We start from the raw sequence: 21373 nt of genomic DNA on the forward strand, positions 1-21373 counted from the left end.
CTGTACAAACCTTACAGATTCCTGGTTTGTAGAATGGGTATAATAATCCTTAATTTTTGTTCTGATTTAGTTAGGGATACATGTTTTGGCACGGAGACAGTTTTTACTGTAAGACTTTACTGTGGGACCTGAACTGGGGAATGAAGCCAACTGGAGGAAAAAAATCAAGTTTGGAAGTATTATGTCCAGGAAAGCATGCATTCAAAGAATTATCTTGGGAGAATGAGTCCCTTTTCCTATAGACCTTGCTCTTAATTCTGTTATAATATCAATAATGAACTGTATACCTTGCTCTGAAGACATTACTATATTCTGCTGACTTCAAATAACACATTGTTATTTGAGAGATATTTTTTGCTTCTTAATGGAATGGTAGTAATGTACCTGTTGTCCCCCTGTTATGTCTTTCCAGGGATCCAGAGGTGACAGGGGTGACAAAGGAGTCAAAGGAGACCAGGTAATTTTCTTTTCCAGGTTGCTGTCATCTTTAACTGAACGTGCATGTGAAGAGCAATGTACTTCTGACAGCAAAAAACAGAAGTGGCATGGAGGAATGGAGCATGGAAGCATCCTCCTGGGAGGGTAGGAGCGGTGAGGGAAGGCAGTGGTCCCATCTTATGTGAAGGTGGTGGGACAGACTCCATGTCTATGTGTCCCCCAGCCCCAGTGGGGGGGGGGAAGTTGGTGAGTCAGAGGGGGATTTCCCTGGAGGTAACCTCAGTTTCTCCTGGCCTGTGCAGTTCGGAACTGGCAGCTTGCCAGAATGCTTTTAGCTGATGATATGATAATACAGGGAGAGGAAGAAAGGGGAGAGATTCATGTCTTGGTGGTTCTTGTAACTAAGAAAGGAAAAGTAAGCTGCTTTTGATGCAAATGGAGAAATGCCATTCCCAAAGGCAGGCTCTGAGAGTTGTCCAGGTAATAGGGCTGCCTGTAGACAAAAGCATGATTGGGATGTTTTTGCCATAGAAGAGGAAGCAGAAAAGCAGAGAATCAGACAGAGGAGTAGCATTACCATACAAAGGGCTTTATTGTAAAATTTTGCTTATAATTCTCCACCTACTGAATCACCTGCAGTGCTGAGTCAATGCGGGTTTTTTTAACTGATATCCATACATGACACTTGTTTTCCTTCCTTCCAAGGAAGGTGCTGCTTTGTCAAAGACCATTACACATTTTCTCATTATTTTTCTCCTTTGACTTCGTAGGGAGAAATAGGCTTCCCTGGAATGCTGGGACAAAAAGTAAGTGGGTGTGATGTGTTGGGGAGTTGTGTTAAATGCTAACACGAGGTCAATTAGTGACTTCAGGGACTTCCTGGAAAGGTCTTGCTTGACTCAATGACCAACACTACTTGGACTTGATCAAATTCTTTAGGCTTTTTAGATTAGGAGAAAACTCTCAGATTTAGCTGTTTGTTGGTTTTTCTCTTTTTTCTCCCAGATAATTTGTTCAGTTATAATCTTCCTCCTGTTTAACATATCCAAATACTTGATTATAGATTCATAACTGCTCTAATTGTTTGGGTTTTATTCACTTGAAGCTAGTAAATATTTCCTTCTTGATACTCTGAATTGAAGTGGCTCTACTATAAATAGCAGTGATAGCCCTGATAAGTTCCTATGTCATTGATTTTCTGTTCTTGAAAAACAAACAAAATTAAGATGTTGGCTTATGGAAAACCTAAAGGAGGATATTTTTTTACATAATCACATAATATATCTGAAATTAAGATAAGAAGATAGCAGATGCTCCTAAGGAGGTTATGAGTGAATTCACCTCCCTTTCCCTGAGTGTCTTTATAACACATGCACCTTAACAGCAAAGCAAGATTTTACCAAGGGATCAGACAGTTTTGCTAACCTTGACTTTCCCAAGTATCTGAGCATGTTTCTGATCTCTCCATTTGGCCTCCTCTTTATGAAAGGATTTTTCAGGGATATGTGGGTAAATTGTAAGAGATATTTTTTACTTTATGTTTGGTTTAAAATACTGTATTATCATTTTTGATTTTTAAGAAAGAAGGCATCTGATTATCTAGAGGATTGTGTGAATGAGAGCAATGTCCACCTGTTGTCTTGTATAAGGCAAGTATAATCATGTACTTACATCTTGCTTCCTTCCCTCCATACCCATCAAGGGAGAGATGGGCCCAAAGGGACAATCTGGAGTACCGGGACACAGAGGACCTATAGGAAGACCTGGAAAACGAGGCAAACAAGTAGGACCATGGTGTTTCCTCTTCCTGTGACTCATGGCATCTGTGTGATCGTGACTATGACTGTGTGGTTTATGTTCTTTTACCATGCACTGTATCACACGGAGAGCGGACAGAAGCTCCGAAACACCTCACACGCAAACATAGGCTACACAAGAGTCTTAGGGCTAGAACCTTACCTATTCCCTGGCCATGCAGCATGGGAAATGTTTTATTTATCCTGGCTTGGTAACGCACTCATTTAATACAATTTGAGCAGACCTTGAACCCTTCCTTTGAATACTAAGCAACATGAAGCTGTGGTCCCAGACCCATCTGATGGCTAAAGAGCTCAAAATTATGCTGACAGAGCTATATTTTCAGACTTTCAGATGACAAGTAAAGAGTAGGAATTGTGTGTATATTGGATATTGATTCCTCCATTATAGCATTTTCCAAGAAGCAGGTAACAATATTGGTATAGCTACCTGTTCAAGTCACCAAATGGGCCTCTCTGAGTGCACCTCGCCTTTTGTATCTATTTTAAGCAGTGATATTGGGGACACAAAACCAAACAGTTCCTGGTGCTCTGAATTGTCACCTGCAGAGCCTGTTTCTTTCTGCCAACAGGGAAGGGAACCTGTCCTTGCTACACCAATGTTGGTGTCAATGTACAACTGCTCAGATACAGGAGCCTGTAGATGTGGTTGCCAATGAGCTTACCTGAAAGTATTTTATTTGCAGTCTGATTATGGCCAGCATTGCAGTCTGGCTAGGCCACACATTGCAAAAAGAGGTATATATGTCCTTCATTGTTGCTCTGATTCCGTGAGGTAGTATCTGAAGTCATAGAATAGCCAGTTGGGGGAAAAAATTAAAGTTGGGTGTTAAAGAGGGAATAACAGGTTCCCAAGTAAGGAAGGCATGTATCGTGTAAGTCTGCTAAATGACCCACAAGAAATATTTTTTTGTCCTAGATTTGTCATGCTTTAAAAGTTGATGTGTGACCTTTGCTGGAATTTTTTGGTTTTGCCTTTTTTTTTTTTTTTTGTTAGCTCTGTTCATCTGTTCTCCTGAAGTACTATGCACATAATATCTTTCCACAGCATGAGGCAAAGGGAAGACACAGTGCCTCCGGATCAACTTGAACACAGTGCAATCCTTACCTGACCTTAGATATTTTGTCACATTACACAGTGCCTTAATCAAAAAGTTGTGACATAAGGTGTGTCATAATTTAAGGAAACTATCAGTGTGACTAAAAGAAGTCTAGTCTGTCCCCAAACTGCCATTTCCTGTCACAAGGCTCAGTACACAAATCCCTTTCTGGTGCCCCAAAAGCAATTTCAGCATTGATCTTCTGCATGAAAAGCAGATTTCCCTCTCAATAAATCAGTGAGCTAGCGATTTCCTTTCTTCTTTTCTAATACTTTGAAAAAAGTAGAGAGTGGCACTTTAAGGCTCTATGGGTCTGGCTGCCACGTTTAAGTGTTGTAGTTGTTTGTTCAGCTGAGAGGAGAGTTTCCATCAACATGGGGCCATTTCCTGTCTCTTGATCTCGCTGACAGGGCTAGATGAAAGCAGCTAAATTAGGAAGGTGTCACTTCCACTTCCATTTTGAGATACTTCTTGATTAGCTCACTGACTTCTTCAACTCTTCCCTGCCTCTGGGCCAGGCTCTTCCTAAAAGGTGTCCAGGAAGTGGGAGTCATAAGTCACAGCCTCACTGCTGCTAACTGAGACATAACACCCAAAGCTTTGTAGCTTGGGAATTCACCCTAAGGACCAAGTTTAGGGTTTCAGTCTCAATAAGGAGGAATGACTTAGGGCTTTAGATAATGTTACTTTGAAAGAAAAGAGAGGAATATAAATATTGTCAATGGGAAAAGCTTATCTGAAAGCCATGGGCACATTTGAAAAAAAAACCAAGGCAAAAGCATTTAATATGAACCTCTGCCATTATTATTTAATCTGCCTGTGCTAAGCAGGAGAGCATTAAGCAAGCATTCCTCCAAAGCAGGAGACCTAGAAAACAGCTCATTTTCAGGCAGTACACATCCGACTGGCGCTGGCTTGCCTCTGCCAAATTGCTATTGTGTGGGGGAAAGAGATTTCCCACAGTCTTCTTTGGGGCTACAAAACCCTGGTCTGCTAGTTCTGTGTTGTGTAATGTAAGAAGTAATTAGAGATCAGCATCACTGACATTCACATAAATCCTGGAATATTTTGATGGCACAGAGCTTACCTAATAGGATTAAACAAAGCAAATATTCAATTAGTTCTTTATGGGCCATGGCAAAATCAGCCTTCCCCTGCTGAAATGGTGCAAGTGACATTCAAACATATACGTGGGATATATATACACATATTATATATTACCATATATGCTTTGTTACTCTTAAATTAAACATACAACTGCTTATCATATGCCTCTGAATGCTCATTAACCTGGAATGACACCATCTTCAAGGAAATAATATCCTTTGTCACTAAAAGAAAGCTCACATATTACACATCATTTTTATTATGCTAAATAATGTATGCTGTTACATAAAAATCAACTCAGATATTTAAACTTCAAGCAATGTAATACACTTCTGAAATATAAAGCTGAGAAATCCAAGCCTTTGGGAGTATATGAGCAGGAAGATAAATGTAGTTATTTTTAATAAATGTCACCGTATTAAATTCAGGAGCAAAAAATAGGAAGGTGCTGAACAGTTCTATGGTGAAACTTCCAAATACCTAAGGGTATGACTGCACAAATAAACTCCCATGAGGCAGATCAGGGCTGATTTTACAGAATATTAGCTATTGCATGGTAACTGTGTATAAACTCTTCTACCATAGCTAATTTTACAGTATTTTGACTGCTTGAAAGGATACCAGGGGGACACCATTTGTTGGTATGGTGTTGTTACACACTATCTTACACATTGTAAAGTCAATCCCTTGCTTGCCTTCTGATGATTCGTTAACACAGCTATACCCATGGTGAAAGTCAAGGAAATATAGGAATCCAGGCATCTAAAGTACTTCTGAAAATAGTGTGGGCATCAAAGTCATTACTGTGCTTCTGAAAGACTGCTTCCTGAGACTGGGAAATGTCACTGTGACAACCTGACAACTCCTTAGGGATTTTCGTCTTTCTTTCTCAGCTGCACTGATTCCTACAGAGCTACCAGGGGTAAAAAGGCATCCTTAAAGAAGTGCTATCAAAGGGTTGAATTCAGATCAGGGAGACTCCTGACTCGTCACAGAATGGATCCCTGTGACCGTTCATATTTAGGAGCAGGAATCCTGCCTGGGTGTGCCCTTCTGTCTCCATGTAGGAGGGGAGAGCACATCTTCCCAGGTGCTCATGCTGCATGCTTCTGTTGGCAAATGTCTTGGCTTTCTTGAAAGGGAAGACAATGCTGACTGGAAGAGGTTGTGTGTTACTAATACTTTAGCAAATAAATGGATGTCTCCTCTCTTCTAGGGATTAAAGGGAGACATTGGACCTGCAGGTGTCATGGGTCCACCTGGAAGGCCGGGTCCTATTGGCCAGCCAGGCCCTCCTGGACCTTCAGGATTAGGTAAGCAGAAGATGAGGTGATCTCCTAAACGGTATCCCTGGCACATCAGCCCCTCCTGACACATCACATACACATAGGCCCCTCTGCAAAAAGTGCTGCAGGGCTTGATTGGCTTCTCCATCAATGGCAAGGAGAGGATTTCTCCCGAAGGTCTTGTCCATTATGAGTCTATACCTTATTTTAAAGCTTACTTTATGGCTTTTGACGTTTCAAATAAAACAAAAATTAAAGACTATGTGGTTCTCGTGGGACTTTGGTAGATGAGGAGGCAGCCTCGGAGAGACTAGGCAATCTCCATCATAAAAGGTCTGCTCCTTCTCCAGATATCCTAGCTTACAGTGAAAGATCGTGATTTCTGATGACCCAGGGCATACTCACCCTGTGCAGCTCTGTAAAGGGTAAGACCCAAGTCACAGATAAGACCCAAGTCACAGTGGCATTAAGTAAAGAAGGAAAGAGAAGAGAAAGGGATAGGAGTCAAAGAGGAAAAAAAGGCAATGGGAAAAAACTGTCTTTAATTAAATGCTGGAGGTCTATGTTCACTGCAATTGTGCATGTTGTAGAAATCATGAGAAAAACTGTGTAACTGATAATAGTACAGATTAAAGCTGTGCATGCACATGAACTCTGGGCACGTTGTGAGACCACACATAGGCATGAAGGACAATCCATGACCCACAGTGTATAGTGACAGTGAACCCTCGGGTATATTTTCACCCCAGATATACACTAACATATCTGAAAAGAAAAGCAAACCCAGTTGGAAACTACTGTTGCTTCAACAGCTGTTTGTAGTGCAGCCGATATGTTCAATGTTCCCTTCCATTTTGCTTTTTTCCCTTTTTCTTCCCTTGCTTTCATCAGTGGACAGGATGTCTCTTCTTGTGGTGGTGTGGAAATGGTAATTCCACAAAGCTGGGAGCAGCTTCAGAGTCTTCATATATCTCGTGTCTCCCACTATGAAACACCTTTGCTTGAGTAAATTAGCTGGGAGTTTTCACCATGCTGATGGGAAGGCAGCCAGGACCTTGAGATCACTTTTTAAAAACTTTATTCAATCTACAGAAAGTTTATGTGTCAGGCTTGTTAATATTTTTCCTCTAGAATATAAATTCTGATACTAAAAGACATTTATGTAATGATGTCACTGTCTGCAGCATGAATATATTGGCTCATAGTCTAATTTTGCAGAACAGTGCATCCTTGCCAAAGTTTGAAAGTCAAAAAACATTTTTCAATGTTTAGTTGTAGAACTCCTGTATTTCTAGATGGATTTTCCTGTACAGAAACCTCTGTAACAGCATTGCTCAAGTGGTTGTAGAAATACACAAGTCCAAAGCGTTGTAGATGCATACAGAGACTGAGTCTACAAAACTTGGTGCACAGATGCTGTAATCTGTGTCTTCATCCGGTCCTGAATTTCTGTAGTTTCAAACAGGTTGACATTTATTCCTGGCAAATGTTCTCTCTCTTCTTCTCTAAAACTGGTAGAAAAATTTAAAAGGCTGAGATATTCTGAAATAAAATGACTGTGGTACAAACTGGGATCTTTTTCCAGAATTACTGGAATTAGTGGTTCTGGTAATCCTTCCCCTCAATTCCCACTGGATTTAGTGGGGCATGTGCATATATGAAAACTTGGGTAATTGTATATATCCACCTGACCTGTAGTTTTCCCATTAAGGCTGTGTTTGTGTTTTGTCTATTAAATTCATAACAAGACAACCTGGTACTTTGCTTACTAGGGCAATTCACAATAGGACCAAAGGGGGAAAGAGGACTTCCAGGGCCCCCAGGGAGATGTCTCTGCAGAAATCCACAACATATGAGTAACCCGTCGTATGAGGAATCTGTGTTTGGACACAGCTATCCGAAAGTTCCTGCGGTAAGCGGATTTTCTGGGAGGGGATGTGAGCGGTCCTTAAGTGCTTTTATTGTAAGAGGTCGTGTACTCACTAATATCTTGGGTTTGACATGGAAGATGTCTGTATGTGGGAAATGTGTGATTTCTAGTATACAAAACCTCTGAGATCCAGCTGGTGCAAAAGACTTTGGTCTCATAACTGGTCTGAGGGTTGTATGATTCATGTGCTGAAATGCAGCTGTTTCAAACCATCGGTAAGGTAGCACATGTTTACAAATCCCTTTTAAGCCTGAGGATTCTCTCTTTCATCTAGTACTGTACATACTTAATCTGCTATTTTTACTTCATTATTTTTTTTTATTTTATTTTTATTTCATTAAATCAAAATTTCAAGATTGGTCAGTTTCTTGTTTATTAGTTTGTTTGTTTTGATATCTTCTTCTACAAAGAAGGTGATTTCAGAATTGAATATTGGGGTCAAGTAATGAGCATATACAATAGAACTTTCTACCAAAGTATAGACCCTCTACCTTGAAACAAAAGGAATTTCTACAAACCACGGGAATCAGATTTCTGAACTCCTGTCTGTAGACATACACTTTATGTAGCTAATTTCCATCTCTAGCCATGAAAGCATTTTTATGAGCAAGTTGGACAAAATACTTTAAAGAACAAGACATTGGTGAAAAGTGAAATCTCTGATTTCTCTGGGTTTTGTAAATACTATTTATATCATTTTCCTTCATCTAGGCCCTGCCTTTGGCCCTTGGCATTGTAGCACTTAGACAGCAATGAAGATGTTACCTTGCTGCTGTGTATCAGCATAGCCCAGCCACTCCACTCATGCAAGTGGAAACTGTGCAGTCTCTGGTTGTCTATGAATGTCAATAAGCAGCAGTTAGCTTAGTTAACATCTCCATTCACGTTGTCAGAAAGCTGTTACAGTGTGTGAAAGGGACATACTAACAACACTGTCCATTAAACTGGGTCATTGAAGTCAGTCTTTGAATGACTGCATGGCAAGTCTTGCAAGCTGCTCCCACCCTTGGCAGTGTTGCATTACAAAACTGTGACAAAAGCACTGAAATAAAGGTGCATATGACATCACACTGTATGCTATTGCAGAAAAACTGTTGTACTTCACAGCCTCGAGAACTCATAGGAAAAGGTATAAGGCTCACAATATTATTTGTAGGTCTTACTACCCTCCTTCTCCTTCAGGTACAGTTTCATACTAGATCTTAAAAGATAGTAAAGAGAGTGTAGCTACCTAAAATAGAAGTACCATACGCTACTGCTATGAGCCCTCATATGATGATGATTGAATGCTATTTTGTTCTCAGGAATGTGGGATGGCAAAGAGGCAAGGCCTAGCTCTGGAAGTGGAGCACTTGCAGAGCAGTGCTCCCTCTTCACCTGCCCACCCTATTTGTTTTACTTCCTCGAGTGTAAAGAGCAGGAACTTAAACATCACTATTGTTTATTCTGTTCAGATCCCCACGTAGCATCTTTGAAGCCTGCCTTGTACCACTTGAAAACTATTGTCAGGATTTCCATAGCTGCACATGAAAAAGACAGAGAGATGGTGCTCTGTGCCCCAATCCCTGTGTCCCAGGGTTTGCCAAAGCAGCATCCAACTGCAGCACATCCTCGGTGCTATCACCCATGCACCCGCCAGCTCCTCCAATGCCAGCACTGCCAGAGGAGGGCCGAGACTGAGAAACACAGAGCTGTTTTTCCATCACTGGCTAAGGTTCATTCCGGTTTTTAAATCTTTTGCAATTTCAAAGGCCAGTAACTGTAATAGAGAGTTTCAGAGAGCACAGATCTGCTATTGATTTCAAGAGAAATGGCAGCTCTGGGGCTGGGCCGTGAGCTCCTGAACGCAATTACAGAATCATTTCTTTGCTGACTTCCTATTTCTTTGCTTTCTTTCATTCAAGCTGAAGGCATTTTTATTCAATGCTTATTTAATGAAATTGGCCTTTGTCCAGAGCTATGGAATTATTCTGTTATGTAAAAATTTCAGGGTAATTTGTTTTTAAAAGAGCCAGTTCTGTTTATGCTGGTGGGAGTCAGACTCAACCCTAAATCCATTTTGCTCAGAAGCACTCTTGCTTTTTCTTAATTTAAAAATGGTTTGAATCTTGCAAAAATTAAATTGATTAAGCTGCTTTGGAAGAGAAGCAGCTTCCTTCTCTAAGGAAGAGACTGTGTTCTAATGCCTCTTACATCCAATTTCACATGAGACATTAAAAATTGGGTATGCAAAACTTGTCCTGATTTTTCCATTTTGAACTAATTTTTTTCGGTTTAATTGAAGACTTGGCTCTAGAAAAAAATATATACTATAAAGAAACATGTATTTTAATGCAAATTAAATCTAAACACAGTAGCAAAAGATAAGTGAAGGTTGTCTTGAGCCATGTATCATTTAATTTGTAGTGACCATGTCTTAAATAGTTGTAGATAAACCCACAAAAAGCACTTGTGCCCCTATGGATTTTGCAATTGTTCCAGCATCAAACCGTTTGAGCACCTGGCAGTTCTTCTCAGCAATGACTGTGCAGAGGTATTTGAATGACCCTTATCTGTGGATATTCATTTTGAAATTGGGGCCATCGGAGTCATAGCTGGGTGCTCAGAGAAGACCATTCTCCTTTGGAAACTTGGATCTCTTCTTACCAGGAGCCTCTTGTGGTCTGGCAGTCCATGGGTGTAAGTTCTCACACCATCCTGTTTCAGAAGACAATCAAACCATTTTTCTGTGTAATTATTTACCTATTTGCAGATTCCTATGCCGGTTGACAAAACTCAGTTCTGTGACAATCAAAAAAACTTCTTGAGAGGGTTACCAATCACTTCTTTTTCTGTGCCCCAGATTTTTGTGGTGAATAATCAAGAAGAATTGGACCGGTTAAACACTGAAAATGCCTTAGCTTTTAGAAGAGATCAGAGATCTTTGTATTTCAAGGATACCTTTGGATGGCTCCCAGTCCAGGTGAAAATATGGTCTCAGAAAACTCGTGAGTGTATATTTCATTTTGAAATACAGAACATACTTCTGTACTTAAAATGTCATACAAAATCAATTAAAAAAATTGAGAAAAAGCTCATTTTTCAGCAGTGCCACAAATGTACATAATTCTGTGAATTTTGTTCACAGGAGTCTTAAATACTGAGGCATTAACTCAGCACTCTTGCAGGTTTTGCTGACCTCTCTTTGAACCAGGTTCCACTGGTGAACAAACTGGGGCAGAGTTTGGGGAATTAAGGTAGTAAAGACCATTTTTTATTTAATACAAAATAAGGCAAAATTCACTAGGGTACAAAGAACATAAACCCTGCAAACCAAACCCACGTGTTTCCTTATTGCTTCAAGGTGCTAAGCTAAGTCCCACTGAAATCAGCAGCAGGATCCTTCCTGTATCCACTAGACTTTGAATCAGATTCTGTATAAACTCTGTGAACCACCAACTAGCAGGATCTGCCTCCCACAGCCCTTCAACTCTGCTTGCTAGCCAGGCTGCTCCTGGTCTGGTTCAGTAACCACTGTGTGTTTGTTTGGTCAGCTCACCCCTTTCTATCCTGTGGATTACCGCTTTGAGGATAGTGGTACCTGTGGAGATGGGATCGTACAGGACGGGGAAGAGTGTGACGATGGCAATGCGGTTGTGACCGATGACTGTATAAGTAAGTTACAGTGCACCAAGAGAGGCTTCTTTCTACCAGGGAAGGTGCATTAGTTGTTCCTACAGGGTTCTGTGTAAATCACACAAGCGTTTCACTCAGGAGAGCTTGTGTGGTTTGTGAATCAAGCGCAGGCACAGGGAAAGGGGGGCACAATGGCCACAGTGTGAAAACTGAGGTCTTTCATGTATGTGGATGGGACACACCAGCATAAGACAGAGATGGCAACAGGTACTTCTCACACATCCTCACAGAGGACTGTGTACCTTACTGAGCAGAGGTGCCTGCAGTCAGAGCCAAAACACAGCATTTCAGGGGCCAAATTCAGCAGCTGGTTTACATACACACTTTCCCCAGGGACTGCCAGCTCTCTGTCTAAAAGATGTAGCATACCTTTGCAGTGCACCAGAACCCTTGGGATAGACACTGAAGCTGGCTGTGTCTTATAGTAAACTAGATCCTGGGTCCAGAAACACTGCTTTGGATTTTGTTATTCACTTGCATAGGGAACATGTTAGCCCGCTACCTTCACCATTAGGTTTATACAACATTTAATTCTTGTCTACTCAATCTTCCTTCTATTTTGCTGGGTTTGGATAGCAAAGAGCATATAAGCATTCAAGCAGCTGTGGTAATCTTCTCCCCCTCAGTTACTTTTATGGCTTGAATCCTTCCCCAGAGCGCAGCACTACACCTTCCCCACATAGCAGGTTTGGTACTCTTCTGATTCTAGCAAAGGGATGCTTCTTCACATGTTAGAACAGTATCAGCCAACATTGAAAATGTCATTTTTTATTTATGTATCCTTCTATTTTTTAACCTGACTTTGAAAACAAAGTGTATGCAGCCATACTCTATGTGAGTTTCTCCATCCACCTTCCATCACCACCCTCCCCCTTATAACTCCAGAATCCCAGCCAACTTCTCAGTGACAACAGGAATGAGATTTCAAATGCAGTTCAATCACAACAGGCATAGGGAGACACATAAATAAAAGCTCCTCTAAGTTTGCCTGACTGCAGAGTAATACAGAGAGAGGGAGAGCAGGATCTGTCCAGTCTCCAGATATGAGAAAATGATTCAATTAGAATTTGCAGTCAACTGTGGGGAACAACCATGTGGGAAAATAGTGCTCATTAGTTCTAGTGCCTGCAAAATTGTACATTGTGTGTCTGAGGGCACATCGTGTTCTCTGTGCTACACACTGGGCAATTGAGGCCTTGCAATACATAGGTTTCTAACAGTGATGTGACCCAAAGAGTAATCATTAAGTCACTTGGAAATGAGCACATTGTCATCATTCTTCTCTTGGGACTGAACCAAAAGAAAAAGGCTAACCAAATGTTAAGTGCATTTAAGTGTAAAATAGGCTTGTTAGTCTTAGAAGCATTAATTTCTAACAAACACATCCTTGGTGCAAATAATTAATCATTTCTATTTGTAAATAACCCACTTTAACTCTCATAAATTTCCTGTTCCTGAGTGTCCTTTCAATCCTTTGCTTAATAGCAATGGATTTTCCCAGAAGATGTCAAAGGCATTTTAACTAAATGAGTTTGTTCAAGTTATAAAGTCATTCTCAATATGCTGAAGATATCAAAAGCAAAGTCCTATTGCTAAAATGGCAAAAATTCCCCAAAATTACTGCAGCCTACATGTCAGTCACCATGAAAAAATGTCACAAGTCTGACTCACATTCAGTAGGAGTCAACAGAGGGAAAACCACATTTTTATCAATCATTACATACCTTTTTTTTTTCTTTTTTTTAATAGACAGGCAATACATCTGCATAATTCTGTTCACGGTGGGAACTCACAGTAGACATATATAGATATTGTGCAATATTGGGGAAAGGTCTGGGATGGGATTTTCAAACCACTTAATGACCTCAGGGTGGGTTTTTTTTGAGATTGGGACCCTCTCCAGGTCATTTATGTTAACTGTATTTGATGTTTCCCTTAACTTGTTTTGATAGTAATTATCTAAGGCAATAATAATTTTTAAAATAAATGCTGTTGTAATTGGTGATTCTGTAGTAATTATTTTTAGTATTTATTCATTCTTTCTCTTGGTCATTGAAATTAGGCTAAAAAAAGCTCATTCTTTATAGTGAAGAATATTGCTTCTCCTAAGACAGTCCTTGTTTAATACTTAACTCTTAAAAATCTAGTTCCACTTACTTTACCTGTTCCTTTTACATATGAAGAGCCTTGAAGGTGTTTCTTTGTTTTTCACTAGGATGCCGCCGTGCTTACTGTGGAGATGGCTACAGGCATGAGGGGGTTGAAGACTGTGATGGGAAGGATTTTGGATATTTGACATGTAGAACATATCTCCCTGGGTATGTATGAGAGGGTCTTAGCTTTGATTTGAGGTTTTTCTTGGTTGGTTGGTTGGTTGGGGATTTTTTGTGTGTTTGGTTTTTTGGTTTGGTTTTTGCGTGTGTATGTTTTCTTTCTTTTTTCTCTTTGCTAGCTTTAAAACAGAGTAGTATCACCCACTTAAAACTTTTTCTACTGGGACCACTACAGGCAGGTGGGGAAGATAGAGTCTATCAAATTATTTCTGCATATCATTTACTTTAAGGACTAAATCTCGTTTCTCAGTAATAAGCATATGCTTCTTACTGTACAAAATGAGCGAAGATCACATAGACATATATATGCCCATTTCTTGCCAAGATTTCCTCATTTGGTCACATCATCATTGCATTAGCGACTACCGATGACATAGCAAGAGTAGGAAAAACGATGAGGAGGAGATGATCGCACTGAAAGAAAAAAAAGACCCAAACCCTCATGCTCCAACGGACCTCCCGCTGCCTTTTTCGTTAATTAGTACTCTAGGGGTATCTTTGCTTCTGAATCCACTGGGCATCTGTCAGCTTTTCCAAAGAGTAGGAAATTCACTGCCGACAGATGCAAAGCCATGCATCTGCTTAGCAATGTCCTTCATTTGAAACATCTGCTTATTGTTGACTTGCCTTCTCTGCCTTTGTTTAAGCAGCTTCCTCTGGTCAGCCTTTTTCCTCCAACAGCAGCACCTCTATTTAACTGTCAGGTATTGTTACTGGCTAACAGGAAACAATTAATTTGCAAATTAAATTATGAACAGAGCCCTCATCACTCAGGGAACAATGATGTGCTAATTGACAGGAATAAGAAACCACAGGATGTCTTTGTAAATTAAGTGCTGTGCTAATCCTTCCATTGTAATTGTTGGAGCACTCCCGGTGTAAAAGATTACTAAAATCCAGACGAGTAAACCTGCAAACCTGAAACATTTTACAGAGGTATCATCTTCAGGCGGTGTGGAGCTGTTTTCTACTGCAAAAACCTTCCCTTCTAAAAGTCTGAAGTTTGGTGCAAAAGATAGCACCACAAAAGCTTGAGAAAATTTTATAAATTTCACTTTGCATATATTCAAGTTGTGAAGAGCAACTAAGGTTCTTTATTTTTTGCGTGTGTAGTCTGAAAATTATCTGCCAAACTAAAGAAAAAGCTGTGAATCACGAGTAAAGTGGGCTGAGTATGTGAGCATGGCACTCACATGGGAGTTTCATCCCAAAGCAACCTTTCCTCCAAGAACTCTGCCGTAACTTATTTTTCCATTTTCTACTCTTTCCAGCCCACAAACTTCTCCTCCTCCTATCACACATCCTCACTTTATATTTTACGTTGGTCTGAGAATGTGGGTTATCCAAGGACATAGTATTAAGGCTGCTTAGTCCACATCTTGGCACTGTGGATTATTCACTTAGACATATGTCAGCAATAAAAACTCATTAAAATGCTTATTAATGTCTCTGGTCAGGTCTTCAGTGGGTAGTCACTACAGTTCAGTTTAAGTCAGTAGAGAAACAAAAATCTCTGGTTTTCCTTATTTTGCAAGGACCCCTCCATTTACTTTGTTTTATTTTATTTTATTTCAAAGGTGGGAATGTGTCACTCTCATTATCTCAAGTACATGAAAAATAAGTTAAAGGACAGGCACAGTAACACCTGCTGAAGCTATTGGGAGTAACTGGAAAAACACTTATCTCAGAACCTCAGATATTTCATTACATAGTTCCCGTGGGCACCAAGGCCTTCTGCATCCACTCCCACGTAATGCTCAAGTCCTACTGTCAATGGGGATTTTATTTTTTTAATTGACATTACTGGAAGTTAAACCTTCACTCGTGGTTTCTCCTGGACTCTTATTTTGCTGACAAAGGAGAACACAGTGGAGCATGATAGAAATTACCCTCTTTTTTTGGTTCCCATATGTTACTCCATATGACATGTTCTGATCTTCTTCACTTCTACAGATAGTTACATCCAGAAACCATATAATGTGAACTGTAGCATATTTTGAAACTGAAATATTCTCTTTTATTTTAGGTCTTATGGAAAATTGCGATGCACTTCTTATTGCTACATTGACTCCACACAGTGTCGATACTTCACATGAAGGAGTGGAGGTGGGTAGCATCCCACTTGTAGCAGGGTGGTAGGTGCTACACTATCATCTAACCAAGAAGGACTGGGACTGAAAAAACACCCCACCCACCTCTGTGTGAAAACAAATAGACGTCATGCTGCTGATGGCCATTTGGAGATATTTTTCTTTTTTAAAAATCGTCAGATTGGGAAAAAATAGGACCACTGCATCCTGTCTTAATAGAGAAATGTCAAACAGTGTGTGCCAGTAAGACTTTTATGCAGCTGTGGATGGCAACTTGCTCTCCATCACAAAGCAACATTAAGCTACTGGAAACTGAGTTTCATCAACCAGAAATATTGTGTAACAATTACCTCTAGTCAGTACTGTTAAACCCAGATATAGGCTCTTCAGAGGTTTTGTCTTTAACCCTTCCCAGCATAAACACGAAGCATATCTTGAATGTGGTGTTTATAGGGACTTTCTCTTTTATTACAATGTGAACTTTGCAAATGTTGTATCACCAATGATGACTTCAGCGACATTAAGCTTAACAATACTCCTTTCAAGGGTGAAAGGAGTAGAGGCCCTTCAGTAAGTGATTCCAGAATCAACAAATCAGCCAAAAAAGCTGGTTAACTTCACTTTCAGGTGGAGGCATTTGTCCCTGTGTGTCTCTCGTGTGCATGCATGGAAATGCAAGCAGTCACAGGAGGCCTGCAACACAGACCACAACAAAGGACAAACTGCACAAATAAACTGTGAAATAGCCAAGAAGTTCTCTCCCAGGATAAAATCAGACAAGGAGGGAAGATAAAGAAGGAACCTATTTCCCTATGTTTTACCTCTGCGCGGAGCTGGCTGGACACTGCCTGACCCCAAGGGGCTGCGACAGCATCGGTGACCTGCCTGAAATCACAGCATGACCACATGCACATTACTTTCACTCTGGTGTCTACACTGGAGGGTCTCTTCATTTTTATCCCCTTGTCCACCTGACCATCATCATTCAACTACCAGTTATACACTGTCCTCTCCCCTTCTCCACTCGCTGTTTCCACTATTGTGTCTGGGATACTCCCAGTGTATGTGCTCACTTTTGTATTGCTGTAAATCAAATCTTGGAGTAGTGTGTTTATGGATACTCATTCATGTTGTGCAATGTACATGTTTTTTGGTTTTTGGGTTTTTTTCCAGAAAGTTCACTCAACTATATTAGCTCTGATAGGAATCAGGGTAATTATATACTTATTTACTAGCAAGTATTAAAGAGCATATTTCACATGGGGAAGCCTATTAAATCTTACATGAAAAAGTGTCTATAACAGCAAATGAAACAAAGGATGTGCAGAATTCAGGACTAAAAGCCTTAAATCTAGTCATTATTTTCATACAAGCCACTCTTTTCTGCTTTGTGGTAAATCTTGCTCAGGACTCTGTGAAATGTGTGACTTATCTGTACCAGTGAAAGCACTGCAACAGCTGCACTTACACTGGCATTTCCACAAAGGTTAAGTAAATGTGGATGTTGCTTTATAATTATAATGCATTAACGTAATCAAGAAATGCATGCAACTTTTACCACCTACCTAAAAGACTTTAGCTATGGATTTCCAAAATTATACTGAAAACCACCAATCACTGGTAAAAAAAAGAAAGAATATTAGTGTACTCTTCATAACTATCACTTACCTGGGCTATTTGTGTCACTATGAAGCCAAGCCACCAGCATTTGTAGCCCAGTTCAATAGCTCAAATTTATTTTTTTTTTTTTTTTAACTGAGGTCTTAATAAAAGGTCAAGGAACCACTGGGGCAAGAAACTTGCCACAAACTCTGAAAATCTGGGCACTAGCACAGATGCCTTTTAATCTCTTGTGCTTGTGGAAGCAGCAGGTTCCAGCAACACCCTGCCACACAGGAGCATACGCTGAGAGGTTCCCTTGATTGCTGGCCAGCCCCCAGAGATCTGCTAGGTGTTACCATCCTGGGCTTGGAGACACTTCATCTGAACTCCTCACCTTCTCCAAGGAGTTCATCTCTACTCCCCAAAAGGCTGGAATCTCTGAGAAATTTGGTAATCCCACTGGCCTTTCAGTTTCAAGTTCAATCATTTTTAATTAAAAGCTCCCTACCTTCAAAGGGCATTAAAGTAACAGAGCTAAGATTGTAGAATATGTAAACAGGAGATGTGATTGCCTAGGTAAAACTGTACTGTGATGCACATGCTCAGGAAAGGGCCTATTAGTCTGGTCAGTCTGAGGACATTTGTAAGTCATGGATTTAAAATGGACTTTATTAATACAACACAAACAATTTGGTATCTTAACAGAAAGAAAGCAATGTAAAATGTAAGGAAACAAAAAAACCCGCTTCATACTATGTTACTGCCTTATTCCCCTCAGATGATAAAGCATGAAAAAGACACCTGGGAAGGTGTTAAGTATATGTGATTTAAAAGGCTGCAAAAGAAATCCTTCATCCTTATTTCTGACATACCTGATTTATCATTATTTGGGGATTCTTCAGCTGGGTGGTGCCCTGGTCTGCTGCGAGTTGTCTTCCCTCCTTCTCTGAGTTTCTTTACACATTGTGCCAAGACAGGTTCAAAAGTTAATTGGGATATTTCAGTTCCAAGGCCTTGTGTAGCAGCAAATTGCTTGTGGGAGAGTTTTCTAATGATTAGTATGCAACTCTAGGCAAGTACAAAACCATTAGGATCTTATGTCATGCACTGTATTAATGTATACCGAAAATCCAGCTTGCACTTAATGTATGATTAAACATGTGTAATTACCTACTGCGTATATTAGCAGCTCATGTCAATAAATCATGCTACCTTAGTTCCCCTATCTCCTTACTTTCACTTATTTAATTTTGGGTTTAAAACCACAGTTTTTAAATATAATTATCTAGTTTAATATGCTGGGGAAGGAAAAACCCCAGTACCTCCTTTTCCATGCCATCTGCCTCTCCCTGCCTGCCGTTGGATCCAGCTCTGTGCAGGCACACTGACGCGCATCACAGTCTGGGAATGCATGCATTCCTGCTCCCGGGCTTGCTGCTGCCTCAGCCCCAAACTGACCCATGCAACACGCCATGAGCAGAACAGCACCCCTTTCACTGATTTCTGATTGGAATCTGTAATGTACTGGTTTTTAATAAGGCTTTGGGTTGTGGTTTGGGGGATTATCTCCTCCTGCTACCTGATAATGTACTGGCTGCTTTGTAACTCCTACCAGAGGCTGAGTTGATAGCTGCAAATCAGAAAGCAACAGCACAGTATGCTGATGGACAATGGGAATGCTGATGTTGGCACCTAGGGTTCAGACACTTGCAGCAGCTGGCACCCAGGCTTCGGGAAGAGGGTACTGCCTTGCTGTAGCAGCTTGCAAATCTGTTGGACCAAGGCTTTTTTGTATAACAGGGCATCCTAGAAAAGGGCAGTGCTGCCTGTCCCCGGGGGAAATGGAAGTGTATTGACAGACAGAGAATGAATGAGTCTTTGGAGTGGTATATTTTCTGCCTGTCCTTTCTAAAAGCTTGGCTTCTGTGACACTCACCTCTCTGGCTTCCCAAATGCCTACGTCATTTCTTTCTTCACTTCAAATCATTCAAAATTGTAGCTGTCAATGCTGTCCTTGCCCTTAAATCTGACCATGCACCTCATCTCCTCCTTTCTTTCTTCTTGTGGTTTCCTTTAATGGCACCAAAGTTCATATCCTTTGTAGCTTCTCCAAAACTCTGCAATGCCCTCACTGCTCTGCGGGCTCTGGGTTTCGTCAGCTTCTCTTTCAGTCTTTCACTTCATCCTTTTTCTAACATCTTCTGCTTGTTACAGCCCTGTAAATGTCACAGTAAAGCCCCTTGTTCACAGTTCTTACCTTCTAAAAATTGCATGGTGCAAATACTTCAGTCCCACTGATTAAGATAAAGGGAGAGGGGATTGGTGGTTATCCTTAAAGTGGGAATCCCCCAGAATAGTCACTGTCCTTGAGCACCACCTGTTTATGAGGAATAATAGTAATAAGTCCCCAGCTAACTGCTTTTGGGGACAGTTCAACAGCTTTGACACTTAGCTGCCACATACAATCAGGAGATGTATTAAATAAAGATGACCAAAATTAACCTAAGAGAAGTATATCAGTGCTGTTCTGTGATTCTTTGGTGATATTAGAGTGTATCAGGCACAATGCTGCAAGGAGATCTTTGAAGAGCTGTTGAAAAAATCATGTTTTAATTCACAAAGGGTGAGGGAACAGAGACCACTTTCTGACATACTTTCAATTTCTTCCTCTGATAGTTTTTGCCTAAGGAGATGGATATGGCAGGGCAAGTGTTTCTTCCCTGGAAACCATTCCCTTTCAAGGAAAGCACAGAGTAACAGGCTAACGAACTCTGCTTCCAGCAGCATAAGGTGCTGGCAAAAAGACAACTAAAGCAGGCAACTGGTGAAATTAAAATTTGGATCAGGAATTTGGATCAGAGTAACTGATGCTTATTAATCTGGTAAGGGACCATGCAACTTGCAGACCATCAGAGCACTGCCAAACCTTAACCAAAGACAAAAAAGGAACAAAGCCTGAGCAAAGGACCATTTGTGTCTTTACTGAACATAGTCAGCAAACACTCCTCCCTCCCCCCCCCCGTATTTATGTGTCCAGTTACATGCTCAGCAATGTGCTCTATGTTGAAAGCTGGTGTCACTCCAGGGCTGAAAAGGCCAGAGCAAAGCCTGGGCACATGTTTTCATTGCATCAGTAATTACTGGGGCATTTAAGAGGATGGCCCTGAACCAGGCCAGCTGAGGAAAGGCTGCATTTGAAAGGGTGGCCAGGCCAAATTATATTAGAGGAGTGTATTCTTGCTGGAAATTACATTAGTGGCTACTTCCCTCCCTCCACTACCAACAAAATCTTGGCACTTAAAAGGCACTGAGTTACAGCCCTGGCCTTTTAGGGTTCCTAATTCACTCTGACAGTTTCCTGAGCATCTGATGGAGGGTCTAGTTTGGATGCATAATCTTCTTGAGAGAGAATAGGGTTTAAATAGCTGTATTTTGCTACTGCCTTTCCATGCACTGCTGAACAAGCAGCCCTCTCTGCATGGACTGCTGCTCAGGATTTTCTTTGGAAAGGAGGGAGAAAGAGCTGAAGCCATTAAAGCCTCTGATAGCAAAGCCAAGAGGTGCAGCAGGGCACTGCATGGACCAGGAGCCACTCTGGCCCTTGCGGTCAGAGTGGGAAGGGGTCTCATGCTGCCACACATGCATCAGAGCATCTCATCTTCTTCAGGAAAAGCTGTCTGCTGGGCAGTTCCCAGGGCTAATAGTACTGGTGACATCTCCTGCAGGACAAAGGACAGGAAAGGACAAAGCACTCCCTGAGCTGTTTTGCAGGTGCAGCTGGGAGCCTGCCTGGCTGATGTGCAACAACAAACACAGAGGCTTGACAGAGCAGGAATCTGAGCTAATGGCACAATAAATCAGCCAGGAGGAAGAGAAGGTAACATTAACCTACACACACAGCAGCATGTTTAGTATATTTAGAAACTCAGTAACTGATGATCCTCTCTTAGCCAGTCTTAAGTGTCACCATTTAATAAGTGAACAAACTGACATCA

General features: G+C 40.9%; 2 protein-coding genes across 3 annotated transcripts in view; one reads left to right on the top strand and one right to left on the bottom strand.

Moving 5' to 3' along the window:
• Positions 1 to 19805, top strand: part of COLQ (collagen like tail subunit of asymmetric acetylcholinesterase) — a 43727-nt gene extending 23922 nt beyond the window's left edge. For both annotated transcript variants that reach the window (XM_032707561.1, XM_032707571.1), the window contains exons 9-17: positions 413 to 457; positions 1209 to 1244; positions 2141 to 2221; positions 5679 to 5775; positions 7521 to 7660; positions 10521 to 10640; positions 11212 to 11332; positions 13569 to 13671; positions 15713 to 19805. In XM_032707561.1, the coding sequence (XP_032563452.1) occupies positions 413 to 457; positions 1209 to 1244; positions 2141 to 2221; positions 5679 to 5775; positions 7521 to 7660; positions 10521 to 10640; positions 11212 to 11332; positions 13569 to 13671; positions 15713 to 15782 (813 nt within the window). In that variant the 3' untranslated portion in view covers positions 15783 to 19805. The remainder of the gene's footprint in view (positions 1 to 412; positions 458 to 1208; positions 1245 to 2140; positions 2222 to 5678; positions 5776 to 7520; positions 7661 to 10520; positions 10641 to 11211; positions 11333 to 13568; positions 13672 to 15712) is intronic.
• The window catches only part of PLEKHA8 (pleckstrin homology domain containing A8), a 49870-nt gene continuing 38722 nt past the window's right edge, over positions 10226 to 21373 (bottom strand). The window contains exon 14 of the mRNA XM_032707548.1: positions 10226 to 10375. Coding sequence (XP_032563439.1) covers positions 10241 to 10375 — 135 coding nt within the window. The 3' untranslated portion in view covers positions 10226 to 10240. The remainder of the gene's footprint in view (positions 10376 to 21373) is intronic.

Source organism: Chiroxiphia lanceolata, chromosome 1 (genome assembly GCF_009829145.1).
Source record: "Chiroxiphia lanceolata isolate bChiLan1 chromosome 1, bChiLan1.pri, whole genome shotgun sequence".
In the NCBI taxonomy this organism is placed as follows: domain Eukaryota; kingdom Metazoa; phylum Chordata; class Aves; order Passeriformes; family Pipridae; genus Chiroxiphia; species Chiroxiphia lanceolata.